General features: G+C 44.4%; 2 protein-coding genes across 3 annotated transcripts in view; one reads left to right on the forward strand and one right to left on the reverse strand.

Annotated features, from left to right (window-relative positions):
• Window positions 1-1,871, reverse strand: part of ubac2 (UBA domain containing 2) — a 55,951-nt gene extending 54,080 nt beyond the window's left edge. Inside the window, exons 1-3 of one of the 2 annotated variants that reach the window (XM_071330863.1) lie at window positions 1,676-1,871; window positions 1,161-1,285; window positions 552-671 (exon numbers count right to left, since the gene is read on the reverse strand). In XM_071330863.1, the coding sequence (XP_071186964.1) occupies window positions 552-671; window positions 1,161-1,285; window positions 1,676-1,706 (276 nt within the window). In that variant the 5' untranslated portion in view covers window positions 1,707-1,871. Of the gene's footprint in view, window positions 1-551; window positions 672-1,160; window positions 1,286-1,371; window positions 1,540-1,675 lie in introns of those variants that run through there. The other variant, XM_071330862.1, reaches the window with a different exon arrangement.
• An 8,839-nt stretch (window positions 1,872-10,710) lies between these two features.
• The window catches only part of LOC139532990 (dachshund homolog 1-like), a 67,091-nt gene continuing 62,801 nt past the window's right edge, over window positions 10,711-15,000 (forward strand). The window contains exon 1 of the mRNA XM_071331136.1: window positions 10,711-11,698. Coding sequence (XP_071187237.1) covers window positions 11,148-11,698 — 551 coding nt within the window. The 5' untranslated portion in view covers window positions 10,711-11,147. The remainder of the gene's footprint in view (window positions 11,699-15,000) is intronic.

A 15,000-nucleotide genomic window follows, 5' to 3' on the forward strand; every position in this document is an offset into this window, starting at 1 on the left:
AGTTAGGACTACAGGAAGAGCCAGGATGTTACAGTTAGGACTACAGGAAGAGCCAGGAGGTTACAGTTAGGCCTACAGGAAGAGCCAGGATGTTACAGTTAGGACTACAGGAAGAGCCATGATGTTACAGTTAGGACTACAGGAAGAGCCAGGATGTTACAGTTAGGCCTACAGGAAGAGCCAGGAGGTTACAGTTAGGACTACAGGAAGAGCCAGGATGTTACAGTTAGGCCTACAGGAAGAACCAGGATGTTACAGTTAGGCCTACAGGACGAACCTGGATGTTACAGTTAGGCCTACAGGACGAACCTGGATGTTACAGTTAGGACTACAGGAAGAGCCAGGATGTTACAGTTAGGACTACAGGAAGAACCTGGATGTTATAGTATGAAACAATGACATCATAACATATCATAATCACCACCACATCATCATCATCATAATTTGATTAAACAACTGATAATCTGTGCAGCACGACTGCAATAAAGACCAGCTGGAACGCGCCCAGTGAGTCTAACATAGGTTTACAAGCTAGGCTGAAATGAACTTACAGCAAACTTTCTGCTGCCGAACCGTCTCTCCAAGATGCGGAAGTTGTAGATGAGCAGACTGTTGCAGAAGGTGTCCTTTAGGTCCAGACAGATCAGTCTGCCACACACTAACCGCCATACCTTATAGAGGAGGAGTCAGGGTTGTTACACACACACATCACAGAGTTTCTAAACCCAGACGTGCAACATCACAAGACTTCCGGGAACGCTTGAGAAACATACTTGGCAGACCAGATCAAAATATGTGTCCTTAGTTGTTCGTTTTCTAGAAATCTAAATGCAAAACCGAGATTTGAGTAAATGTCTTAGGAAGCTGAAACTGTCATTACTAAAACCTCGTGAAAGTGACAAATTCACATGTTTATCAAAAACAACTTTATATCGAAGGAGTGTCTTTGATTTGACGGCCTGCACATGCGCAGTTCGGCGCGACGACCATTAAAAGCAGATTACGTGTTTCTGGGCATGAGTTTAGCTAGCCAAAGGTCGGCTACAAGCGGGATTTCTACTGGAGAAGCAGTTTCTGCCCATCTTCATACTGTACTGTCTTTGGCAATATGATACACAGGAAGAGATAGGAGAGGTTTACGACTCTCTCTCTTCCACTACCTGGTGCTGCTGCGTGATGGCCTGCAGGCTGTAGGTGAACAGGTGATGGTACTGTGGCAGGAGGGTTAGCACGACAGTCAGACCACTGAGGACCAGGAGGAGACCTTTAGACAGGGGGGCCTTATCTGTGGGGGGAGGCAACCAACCAATCAATCACCTACCTGTATGGTACAATCAATTTGATACTCTATTAGAATTTACAACAGAGTACCTGTTCCTGGTAACGTTAAATACTGTATGGAAAATGTGGGCGGGGCAACCGCATGCACCGTTCTGTCACTACAGTACTGAACCAGCATTAAGCGTCGTTTATGAAATGAAACATCGAGCGATATCACGCAATACTAGACATTATGACAAAAATGGTATAGGCTCGAATCGTCGATTGTACGCGTTGAAACGACGATGTGACCCGTCCAAATACTTAGATTCATCTAGAATGAATGACAGTGCAAAGCTGCGAGACAGGACCGAGAGAAAGCACTCGTACACGAATCAACTAGTCTGGTACTTACCGAGCCCTCGGGAACCGGTGGTCGTGAACATGATGGAAAACGAAAAAAATAGAATGACTGTCTGTGTAAAGGCACTGCAAAATGAAGGTCCAAACTTAGCTATAGTAGCTAAAAGTTAGAAAGAAAAAGAAAAACATCATAGGGAGATGAGAGGGGAAAGGGTATCGAGTACGGTGGGCGAGTTCGTCCAAAATTGCTCGAGATTGTTGTTTTTGACACGCAAATCTCGATATGCACTGAATGAAAATTGCCACATGAGGTCGCTATGTCACTATCAATGGTCAGTTAAGGTTCTCGTTATTATAGCTGGTTATACAGGTAATTGCCACAATAACAAAACATGCACTCAATTGCATAACTTTAGTAATTGTATTTCTTCACTGGCCCTCATTTCATTTAATCCATTTGATGGATACTGTCCTCGTCAGCAGCAAGTGATCAAAGAGAGGTTTTGAGTGGCCTCTATTAATGAACATCGTCAACAAAAACACTCCTGACACTTGACTTGTTCTTTGATCACCTCCCTGTACTCACCCTCCCAGAGACATGTCAGAGGGTATTGAACAGAAACTAGCGTTTCTTCTCCACTATCCGCATAAAGATCAAACCTTTGCCATCTCCGTGACAGTTGTTCCTGTGAAGAAGAGAAACATGCACCGTAGACACATTACTCATTCATCCTGAGATAAACCTCATCAGACAAGAGAACTTCTACACACACACACACACACACACACACACACACACACACACACACACACACACACACACACACACACACACACACTATCACTGGCTGGTTCCCTCCAGAAGCCTGAAGTGATAATGCACAGTGCGTGGTTTCTTCATCCAGACTAGCGCTCTCCTAAGCACCCTCTGACAGCTTAAGACCCTCCTCAGATGCAGAGCGGGAGGTTTCTGTGTCAGCATTTATGTCTTCCCCTCCTAACGTCTGAGCCCCTCAGGAGATAGAGAGGCAGCCCAGACAGAGGCTTTGAATGGCAGGCTTTGTGTTCAGTGTCCTCTGGCCCCAGTGTGTTTGATCTCCCTGTTTCATCTGGATACTCTGTTCATCTTCTTCTCTGGCCCTTTGTAAGCACCAGATGTCTTATCGCGTTGTCTTCTTCTGTGAAATGATTCATCTTACTTATACAAATCACAGCTACTGAGATCAGGGGGCGTCAAAGATCAGCACCTCAAAATGCTTATCCTTGCAGATCCACACCTCTTCTCTTTGTGGTGATTGAACAGTATATCTGTGTTTCAGGTCATGCATTTCACTGTAAATTGAATGTATACTTACATCAGTGACATTCAGTGCATTTCGTGTGGTTCTACTCTTATGACATGACCGATCGTGTGGAACATTAAATGCTTTAATGAATGACATTGTGTTGGGTAATTTCAACAGGCAACACTCGCTCTGACAGTCCCACTAATTGCTCTGCAGATGAATGATTATTTCTGCCTTAATGCATCTGTTGCCTTTAATATGACTGCTGGAAAGATTTCATTAGTGTTTCGCCATGGCAACAAAGATGTACTTACACTCGTTGCTATAGTACTCCTGTGGCTGTGAATTCTACTGTACATTAGGCTACCCCCTTGAAGAAAAACAATAGGACTTTCAACATCGTCACCATACGTGAAAATATCTAACCAGCTATTCCTTTACCTTTCTATAATATAAAATGTTTTTACAGCATTAAGACATAAACTCAGCAAAAAAACGAAACGTTCCCTTTTTCAGGACCCTGTCTTTCAAAGATAATTAGTAAAAATCCAAATAACGTCACAGATCTTCATTGTAAAGGGTTTCCCATGCTTGTTCAATGAACCATAAACAATTAATGAACATGCACCTGTGGAACGGTTGTTAAGACATTAACAGCTTACAGACGGTAGGCAATTAAGGTCACAGTTATGAAAACTTAGGACACTAAAGAGGCCTTTCTACTGACTCTGAAAAACACCAAAAGAAAGATGCCCAGGTTCCCTGCTCATCTGTGTGAACGTGCCTTAGGCATGCTGCAAGGAGGCATGAGGACTGCAGATGTGGCCAGGACAATAAATTGCAATGTCCGTACTGTGAGACGCCTAAGACAGCGCTACAGGGAGACAGGACGGACAGCTGATCGTCCTCGCAGTGGCAGACCACGTGTAACAACACCTGCACAGGATTGGTACATCCGAACATCACACCTGCGGGACAGGTACAGGATGGCAACAACAACTGCCCGAGTTACACCAGGAACACAAAATCCCTCCATCAGTGTTCAGACTGTCCGCAATAGCCTGAGAGAGGCTGGACTCAGGGCTTGTAGGCCTGTTGTAAGGCAGGTCCTCACCAGACATCACCGGCAACAACGTCACCAATAGGCACAACCCCACCGTCGCCAGACCAGACAGGACTGGCAAAAAGTGCTCTTCACTGACGAGTCGTGGTTTTGTCTCACCAGGGGTGATGGTCGGATTCGCGTTTATCGTCGAAGGAATGAGCGTTACACTGAGGCCTGTACTCTGGAGCGGGATCGATTTGGAGGTGGAGGGTCCGTCATGGTCTGGGGCGGTGTGTCACAGCATCATCGGACTGAGCTTGTTGTCATTGCAGGCATTCTCAACGCTGTGCGTTACAGGGAGGACATCCTCCTCCCTCATGTGGTACCCTTCCTGCAGGCTCATCCTGACATGACCCTCCAGCCTAACAATGCCACCAGCCATTCTCCTCGTTCTGTGCGTGATTTCTGCAAGACAGGAATGTCAGTGTTCTGCCATGGCCAGCGAAGAGCCCAGATCTCAATCCCATTGAGCACATCTGGGACCTGTTGGATCGGAGGGTGAGGGCTAGGGCCATTCCCCCCAGAAATGTCCGGGAACTTGCAGGTACCTTGGTGGAAGAGTGGGGTAACATCTCACAGCAAAAACTGGCAAATCTGGTGCAGTCCATAAGGAGGAGATGCACTGCAGTACTTAATGCAGCTGGTGGCCACACCAGATACTGACTGTTACTTTTGATTTTGACACCCCCCCCTTTGTTCAGGGACACATTATTCCATTTCTGTTAGTCACATGTCTGTGGAACTTGTTCAGTTTATGTCTCAGGTGTTGAATCTTGTTATGTTCATACAAATATTTACACATGTTAAGTTTGCTGAAAATAAACGCAGTTGGCAGTGAGAGGACGTTTCTTTTTTTTGCTGTGTTTCTGTTTCTGTCTTTTGTACTTTCAACACCCAGTAGGCTGATCCACATCACGTGTCTAGGGGTTATCTGAGGAGCCTCGTCTAGATCCAGCTAAACATCCAGCTCTTCAGGGACTCTTTCATGTTGACCTTGCCAATACAAATACCCATTAATAACCGTGTAAAACTCTTCTGCTTGTTTAATTCCTTTAAAATTCATAACTGGCATATTGGATAATAAACAATTAAGAGCATCGTTAAAGCTCATTAGAGAAGAGAATGGATTAATTGCGATTAGAATATGTTGAACAACTTCCCAACGTCTTTAAGTGACTTTGTGGTTTTTTGAACAGGTTCCAATAGGATTAGATCCATAATGAGGTATTCCTCTGTCTACCTAGATGCTTAACATATAGTGCCTCTATTACTCCTGCATTTATTCATTCATTAATTGCGTTCATTAGAGTGTTGTTAATTGAATAAGGATCCACGAGGCCAGTGATCAGTGATAGCAGCAACCTTCACAGGGGCCTCGACGGGTAAACTCCCTTGTGTTTTTACACTTATAATGAAATATCCTTTATCAAATTAGAATTTTGTGTGTTCAACTATGTAATGATGGATATGATTATATATATTATATTCCCCTTGATTAGATTATTGGAACGACTCATTGACGCAGTGAATTGCACTCGGATCCTGTGTGTAACAGGTGGACAACATCTGCTCTTAATCAGTGGCTATTGCATATTGTTTGGTTCATAAATGTATTCTCAATAATAACCTCTAGTCGTCAACAATTTATGTTAATTCAATCTTCCACAATGAGATTGACTTTCTACTTTTTCAATGACTCTTCATCTCTTTATGTGGCGATTCTGTTGACCTCTCATACTTCATTTCAACTTTATTACCAGTTTACTCCTGTCTTGCACTGACCAGTGAGCTGCTTCTTCACTAGGAACATCTACAATCTACTAACTACACCTAACTTTGCCTCTCTGTCAGTTGACTTGATATGTACACTCTTAGAATAAAGGGTTCCAAAAGGGTTCTTAGGCTGTCCCCATAGAAGAACCCATTTTGGTTCCAGGTAGAACCCTTTTTTGGTTCCAGGTAGAACCCTTTCGGGTTTCATGTAGCACCCTCTGTGGAAAGGGTTCTACCTAAAACCAAAACGGGTTATTCAAAGGGCTCTGCTATGGGGACAGCTGAAGAATCCTTTTAGCTTCTAGACAGCACCTTTTTTTCTCAGAGTGTTGGCTATTTTTCTCATTCACTCAACACTGTTTGTTTTTTGTTGGATGCACAAGGTCAAATTGAGTCAACTCAACTAAGAAAAACAAGTATGCTACTTTCGACAGATCAAGTGTATTTGGCTCATTAATCTCTTCTTTTCCTTCAACCTGTTCTGTGCCACTGGCACCGTTCGTTACCTCCTCACTTCAAACTCTAACTAAATCAATCCCCGTCATCACCACATCAGCTCTCTCTCTCTCCCTCCCCCTCTCTCTTTCTCTCTCTCTCTCTTTCTTTCCTTCTCACTCTCTCATTCCCTCTCTTTCTTTCTTTCTTTCTTTCTTTCTTTCTTTCTTTCTTTCTTTCTTTCTTTCTTTCTCTCTCTCTCTCTCTCTCTCTCTCTCTCTCTCTCTCCCTCCTTCTTTCTCTCTCACTCCCTCTCTCTCTCTTTTTCTTTCTTTCTTTCCTTCTCACTCTCTCATTCCCTCTCTTTCTTTCTCTCGCTCTCTCTCTTTCTTTCCTTCTCACTCTCTCATTCCCTCTCTTTCTTTCTCTCTCTCTCTCTATCTCTCTCTCCCTCTGTCTCTCTCTCTCTCCCTCTTTCTCTCTCTCTCTCTCTCTCTCTCCCTCTGTCTCTCTCTCCCTCTGTCTCTCTCTCTCTCTCCTTCTTTCTCTCTCTCTCTCTCTCTCTCCCTCTCTCTCTCTCTCTCTCTCTCTCTCTCTCTCTCTCTCTCTCTCTCTCTCTCTCTCTCTCTCTCTCTCTCTCTCTCTCTCTCTCCCTCCCTCTGTCTCTCCATCTCCACACCTACATGAGTCTGAATTGTGACTGTTCATCCGTTTCTAAAGCTTAATCTGGTCCTATTAACCCAGGGATCTAACCAACGGACATGTTCAGACTGGTCTGATACAGGGGGAGAGAAACAACACATCCGTTCTAATGGGTCGTGTTGTGACAGGGGTCTTCATGATGATTTATGGTGTGCTGTTAGGCCTGATAACTGACGCTGAGGCTCCACACTTGTTTCAATTAGCACCGCTGAAGGTCACGTTGCCGCGGACTACAGCTCATTTCCATACGCATAATCAATTTCCATTATCATCGATGACACGGGAGCATTCTGGAACTCTGTGTTGATTTGGGTCCTAATGGCTGATTCAGCTCCTGACGGAAAGGCTTGTCTGTTAGGATTATGGCTGAGAGTGGTTGGGACAGATTTCAAAATCTCTCTCTCTTTACTATCTCTCTCTCTATCTCTGTCTCTCTCTTTACTCCCTCTTTCTCTCTCTTTATTTCTGTCTCTGTCTCTCTCTTTACTATCTCTCTCTCCGTCTCTCTCTTTACTCCCTCTTTCTCTCTCTTTATCTTGGTCTCTGTCTCTCTCTTTACTACCTCTCTCTCTTTCTCTTGCTCTTCCTCACCCACTGACCCGAGGCCTCTTGATAGAGATGAAGCGTTAAATATGTTGTTATTTACTTAATGAGAATGGATAGAGTGGTATTTATGCCTCATCAGTCTGATGTGGTTGTCCTGAGTATCTACCCCTGCAGGGTAGAGTGGTACAGACAGCACACTGACTAACAGACACAGGATGTCACCACCATAGATATAGAATTATCTATTACAGAAATAGAATGGGAATGTCAGTTCTAGTCATTATATTTCTATGGTCACTACACCATTCTTCAGCAGCGACAGAGAGCCCTCACACAGTGGCCTTCAGCTTTTCAAATATGTTTTGGGTGGAATTTGGCGCTTTGAGGTTTATTACTGGCTGGATGATGCTCATTTGACATTGAAGTACACTTCTGATATTATGTGTGTAAATCAATTTGCCGCTATTAACCGGCGACAAAGCCGCATCTGGCCCGTGGGCCACAGGTTTCAGACCGGTGACATAGACTTTTTCCTCCAATAGGTGGCAATTCCCCCTCTCCATGTCTTTTAGTGAGTCCTGACATTTAAAATGTCTATTTGCTGGTAAAAAGCCATCTCAGCAGGAGATAGAGCAGGAGTTTCCAAAGACAAAAGTGAAGTTCAGTTCTCTCTCTTCTCTCCTGGGAGATGCTGAAAGCTAAGCATAATTAAGCAAATTTGATTAGAATCAAGCTTGACTTCTTCAGTTGACTTTTAATGAATGCAAATCGGGCATCTACATCCCTAAGATTAATTCCAGCCAATTAAAAAACACAAGAGGCTTATTCAAAAGAGGGATGGGGAAGCAGAAAAAAAAGAGTGAAAAGACCTTTAAGCTGAATAAAGAGACTTTTCTCTCCACCTCCTCTTCATAACACGCTCTCTTGAGGTTTTCTTCTCTCCCTCTGTGACTTAGATCGTTATCAATGTGATGTTCCGTTAAAGCACTGTGCATTCCTATGGAGACGAGGCTATATACCGGATGAAACAACGGTGCATCGAAAAGCTCCAATATCCACATTGTTCACTTGATGCCTTTAATTTACAGATAATGTGTATATTCAGTGTTTTCTTTAGTGTTTTTTGTGTGTTTTTTAAAAACATTTGTGTAATTTAGCAGATGCTCGTATCCAGAGCGACTTACAGTTAGTGCATTGTTGTGCATTCATCTTAAGGTAACTAAGTGAGACAACCGCATATCACTAACCACGTTTCCACCCATTTCATGCGAATGAATTACCTGACACATGGAACAAGTCACGACCAGGCTGATGGAAACATGAAATGCCGGTACAATTTCATAAATGCCGGTACAATTTCATAAATGCCGGTACAATTTCATAAATGCCGACAGACAATTTGTTCGTTCGACATGGTGGGATCTTTTTGTGTCGCTAAAATTCATTATGCGAGAAATAACGGTTCGAACGCCTTTATGCGCAAATATTGATATATTAACCCTCATATGGAAGAAAACTTGGAGTCACGCGATGATATGTTGTGTGGTCCTCCCACTACGACTCGGGAAAGCCTTCAGTTTATTAGGCTACAGATGAAATAAATTATGATGAAGTTCACAGGGAGGTGAAAGTACAAGGTGATGATCTTGATGCTCCTTTCCAATAAATATCCAGGGTCTTATTCTGGTGACACGATGATCGATGCTTGGCTGCCGTTTGACAAATAACAATATTATTGCTCTTAAGCATAATAATCTCATAATGTAGGTAGCCTACCCGCACTGTTATCTACCAGCTGTTGGCTAGAGCGCATGCGCCTATACCAACGTGGAAACATTTTCTATGGGCCTATAGGCTAACGCAACAGTTTTTGTGACAACACCATCAGTAGGGATGAAAATGCGATGGAAACCCATTTAACTATTTTTCATTCGGCATATAGGAATTTAACGGGAAAATACATTTTAAATTGCATGTACACTACCTTTCAAAAGTGTGGGGTCACTTAGAAATGTCCTTGTTTTTGTCCATTTTGTGCATTAAAATAACATCAAGTTGATCAGAAATACAGTGTAGACATTGTTAATGTTGTAAATGACTATTGTAGCTGGAAACGGCAGATTTTTTAATGGAATATCTACATAGGCCAATAGAGGCCCATTATCAGCAACCATCACTCCTGTGTTCCAATGGAATGTTGTGTTAGCTAATCCAAGTTTATAATTTTAAAAGGCTAAATGATCATTAGAAAACCCTTTTGCAATTATGTTAGCACAGCTGAAAACTGTTGTCCTGATTAAAGAAGCAATCAAACTGCCCTTCTTTACACTAGTTGAGTATCTGGAGCATCAGCATTTGTGGGTTAATTACAGGCTCAAAATGGACAGAAATAAAGAACTTTCTTCTGAAACTCATCAGTCTATTCTTGTTCTGATTAATGAAGGCTATTCCATGCGAGAAATTGCCAAGAAACTGAAGATCTCGTACAACGCTGTGTACTACTCCCTTCACAGAACAGCACAAACTGGCTCTAACCAGAATAGAAAGAGGCTCCGGTGCACAACTGAACTAGAGGACATTAGAGTGTCTAGTTTGAGAAACAGACCTCTCAACAGTGAAGAGGCGATACTGGCCTTCTATGTAGATATTCCATAAAAAATCTGCCGTTTCAGCTACAATAGTCATTTACAACATTAACAATGTCTACACTGTATTTCTGATCAATTTTTTTGTTATTTTAATGGACAATATGTTTTATTTTCTTTGAAAAACAAGGACATTTCTAAGTGACCCCAAACGTTTGAACGGTAGTGTACGTCATCACGCACAGTTTTCTATCCCCAAAAAGTCATTGTGATGGAAACATCTCTGGTTGGAAAACGTGGCCAAGTGGATGGAAAGTAGCTGTTGTCAGCACACTTCTTCCTGGATAATCAGCGAAGTTAGTGTCATTATTATTTATCTTTCTGAGCGGAGTCAGTTAGCCTCTATGTCTCCAAACCTCCGTCTTCAGCAGCATTAACAGGGAACTGTCAAAGGCATGCATTTGAGGGGTTGTGGAGGCTCAGTCTCTAATGTGGTGTGTGACAGGAAGATGGGGTGGGGGCTCGAGGAGGGTCAGAGGTTAAAGTCAGGGTCCTCTTGTCTGTCCCTCTTCTCCCCCCTTAGAGGGCCCTTTTGGGGGGGTTATTATTTCTAAGCAGTGGGCACCTTCCACACACTGAATAGTCAATATCCTACAGTTAAAATTCAGTGGCGAGGTATAGCGTTTTCTCCGGAGCTTGTGCAGCTTATACAAATTATTCATCAACGTATTCAGTTTCTGTTCCAGTTTTGTTCTAGCCTAATGGACCGCATGTTCTGAACACGGTCAACAGATGCGTGTGATGTTTTTCTAAGAATATTTAGAGGCTCCTCCTCTTTTTCATGATGTGACAGTATCATCCCGTCCGCGAGCTCCTCACTCTAGCTCAATTCTGTCATCGGTATCCTGACGCACGGACCCTTTATCCCGCTCACTGCATCTCCAACGACATTTCTCAGCTTAAAAAAAATTAAAACTACCGACGAGCTCTCAACTCTTCAATTTCTGTTTCTCTCGCGACACTTTTTTTAGACTACACTTGACTTTCGAGACTTTCAGACTGTTTTTTTTTTTTTTTATACAGATTTGGATCATGGCCTCTCCGGCTGCTCTCATGCCCTCGGTTCCTCTCGTCCAACCGTCTCCGATACAGACTTCACCGGCGACCAACTCTCCGCCACCAGCAACCACGTCCTCATCCCCTTCACCGTCTATCGCGCCCACCGGACTGAACCCTTTCAGCGCGGACCTCTTACCAGTACCCGTCGGTAGCCCTGGCGTACCGGTCGAAGTCCTGCCCGGTAAACCGGTGTATTCTACCCCGTCGCCGGTTGAAAACACTCCGCAAAACAACGAGGTTAAAATGGTCGAGGTCAGAGGCGCCAAGCTCGCCTCTTTCACGGTAAAAGACAACGAGCTCATCTGCCTCCCGCAGGCGTTCGACCTGTTTCTCAAACACTTGGTCGGCGGACTGCACACGGTCTATACCAAGCTGAAGCGGCTCCAGATCACACCGGTGGTCTGTAACGTGGAACAGGTCCGCATCCTCCGGGGCCTCGGAGCTATCCAACCGGGAGTGAACCGGTGTAAACTCATCTCACGGAGAGACTTCGAGACGCTGTACAACGACTGTACTAACGCCAGGTGAGTTGGTTTCCATGGTGCATCTATCTCTGATGTCGTCATAAAGAGTTGACGCGACCGAACAAAGCAACATTGTTGAAATAATGACACCTTTTCCAATCTTTTAAAAGTGTTTCAGTTGTACAAACTGAGTCTCTGCAATAATGTGGAGGTGTGCGTAATGGGGGGGGGGGGGGCACACACACTATCTCTCTCTCCCCCATCTCTTAACACTCTTAGTTACTCTGAGAAATTGATTCTTCACAGAAATTAATTAATTTTCATTTGGCCCAAAGCGGCAGTTTAAACCAGGGAGCTGCAGCCTGACTATGTGTCTCTCTCGTCGTTTTCTGCGCGTAGTGTAACTGCCTTCTCATGTGAATACGTTGTAGCCCTGAGGATGAGCTCATCACTGGAGAGACACACTTTGAGATGTCTATTTCTCTATATTTATCATTTAATGATGTAAATCGGCTGGTCTCTGTAACTCTCTGTGTGACCTGCTGTTTGGCTCATTCGCACTGAGATGACAGAGTCGGCGTCTCAAATGGCACCCTATTTCTTATGTAGTGCACTACTTTTGACCAAAGCTCTGTGGGCCATCGTCAAAAGTAGTGCACTACATAGGGAATAGGGTGCCATTTGGGATAAACATGGAACACATTCTTGACCCAGGAAATGAAAAAGTTCATATCAGAAAGGGTGTGATTTATTTATTTGATTATCCGTTAATCAGTTGTTCAGTGCAATTTGAAAGTGAAAATGCTGTTGGGGAAAGAGTTGGTTTAGCCTCTGTCCTCTCCAGCTTTTTAGAGGTTAAAGACTTATTTCTTGTAAAAGGCTACTTTTTGACATTTATTCATTTACTCATATGAACCATCCAGTCTGACATGTCTTTGACCGGGTTTGATCTCCAGCCACTATGTGTGACTCACCGATGACGCCACTCTGAGTCAAAGCCTTTAGTTTTGGCTTCACTCAGACCTCAGTCATAATCCACAGTTACACACCAATGAGTTGTGGTTGGGATCACAGGCGTTTATGTTCATGCCAGTAACTTAGAATAGTACTCGTTCCCGACAGAGAACCTTTGTTTAACGAGGCAATCTGATCTTCTTGTCTCTCACACAAAGACACGGTTCCATTGAGTTACAACAAGCACATCAAAACAAGGCCTGTTTCCCACTCAGAGAATGATATGTCTCCAGTTTAAAGATCATTTATCTTTCAGATATAGATGTTAGTTGTTCATCTCTTCCTGTATGTATGGATCTTGTTCATCTGTAGTGATAATAATCTAGAACTGATGTTACCGTAAACACTATAGTTTTACATCACTGTCAGGAGAGGGAGGGAGGGAGGGAGGGAGGGAGGGAGGGAGGGAGGGAGAGGGGGGAGAGAGAGGGAGAGGGAGAGAGAGAGAGAGAATAGAGGGAGAGAGAGAGAGAGAATAGAGGGAGACACACCTTTGACTCTCTGGTTCTTTTCATGTCTTTAGAGAGGGTCCTCTCATCTGACAGTGTGATTAAACTCTCCTACACACACACACTCTCTCTCTCTCATGTCTGTGTTGTGAAGGGTAAGGACAGAGATAATATGTGTGTGTTAGGGCCAGTGATGATAGCCAGGGACATTATTACTGTGCTGCTAGAAAAAGCCATCTGCCATCTCTCAGGGGGTGTGGTCTCTCTGATCCTCTCTGATGGCTTAATATACAATAACAGCAGTGTAATGTGATATCTGTACTGCACACACACACACACACACACACACACACACACACACACACACACACACACACACACACACACACACACACACACACACACACACACACACACACACACACACACACACACACACACACACACACACACACACACACACACACACACACACACACACACACACACACACACACACTGTCTTCATGTCCTCTCCACTCTTGACCCCTGGAATGTCAACGATGGAATGTGATCCGGTATCAGTTAAAAGGATTCCTGGGATCAAACAGGAGTCTGTGCCTCTCCCTATCCCAGCCTGGATTAAACACAAGACATGGCAACACAGGAGTGTGTGGAGGAGGGAGAGGGAGAGAGAGAGAGAGACAGACAGAGCGAGGAAGGGAGAGTGTATGGAGGAGAGAGATTGAGAGAAAGGAGAGAGAAAGGGAAGAAGAGAGGGAGAGAGAGGGAAGGGGAGAGAGAGGGAAGGGGAGAGAGAGAGAAGGGGAGAGGGAAGGGGAGAGAGAGAGAAGGGGAGAGAGAGAGCGAGGAAGGGAGAGTGTGTGGAGAGAGAAAGGGAAGAAGAGAGGGAGAGAGAGAAGGGGAGAGGGAGAGAGAGCGAGGAAGGGAGAGAGAGGGAAGAGGGGGAGGAGCAGTACTCCATCCTCACCTTGTCTTGTGTTGTCATTACATCATTATTCAGGCAGGCTGCTCCATGTCCCTGCTGCCTGCACTGTCATTCATTACACGGCTTTGGCCCTCAGACAGACAGACATATCTGGGAATATCGTGGGTGTGTGTGTCACACAGTCATACAGTCACACAGTCAGTCAGTCACACAGTTACACAGTCAGTCAGTCACACAGTCAGCCAGTCACACAGTCACCCAGCCAGCCAGTCACCCAGCCAGCCAGTCACACAGTCAGCCTGTCAGCCAGTCACACAGTCAGCCAGTCACACAGTCAACCAGTCACACAGTCACACAGTCAGCCAGTCAGTCACCCAGTTAGCCAGTAAGTCAGCCAGTCAGTAAGTCAGCCATCCCCACCTACCCAGAAGCTTTGTACTGTACAGTCAGCCAGTCAGAAGCTTTGTACTGTACTGTACAGTCAGTCAGTCAAAAGCTTTATACTGTACAGTCAGTCAGTCAGAAGCTTTGTACTGTACTGTACAGTCAGTCAGTCAAAAGCTTTATACTGTACAGTCAGTCAGTCAGAAGCTTTGTTTAGTCGGTCGGTCGGTCGGTGTAACTTGCCAGAGTGTTTGTTCCACTGTTTTGACTGTAACACGTCTGTCTTTCATGACCTGTTTTCAAAGTGAGACTGGATGGGCTGGTGGTTTCCAGGGAGGATTCAGTGTGTTCCTGTCTGTGTGTTCGTGTGTGTGTGTGTGTTCCTGTCTGTGTGTGTGTGTGTGTGTGTGTGTGTGTGTGTGTGTGTGTGTGTGTGTGTGTGTGTGTGTGTGTGTGTGTGTGTGTGTGTGTGTGTGTGTGTGTGTGTGTGTGTGTGTGTGTCTGCTTTGTCTCCTCCACTAAGCTCCAGCTGCTGTGTTCCCCTGTTAGCGTTTCATGTTTCAGGTAACACACACACACGTACACAC

This window comes from Salvelinus alpinus, chromosome 10 (assembly GCF_045679555.1).
Source record: "Salvelinus alpinus chromosome 10, SLU_Salpinus.1, whole genome shotgun sequence".
Classification (NCBI taxonomy): domain Eukaryota; kingdom Metazoa; phylum Chordata; class Actinopteri; order Salmoniformes; family Salmonidae; genus Salvelinus; species Salvelinus alpinus.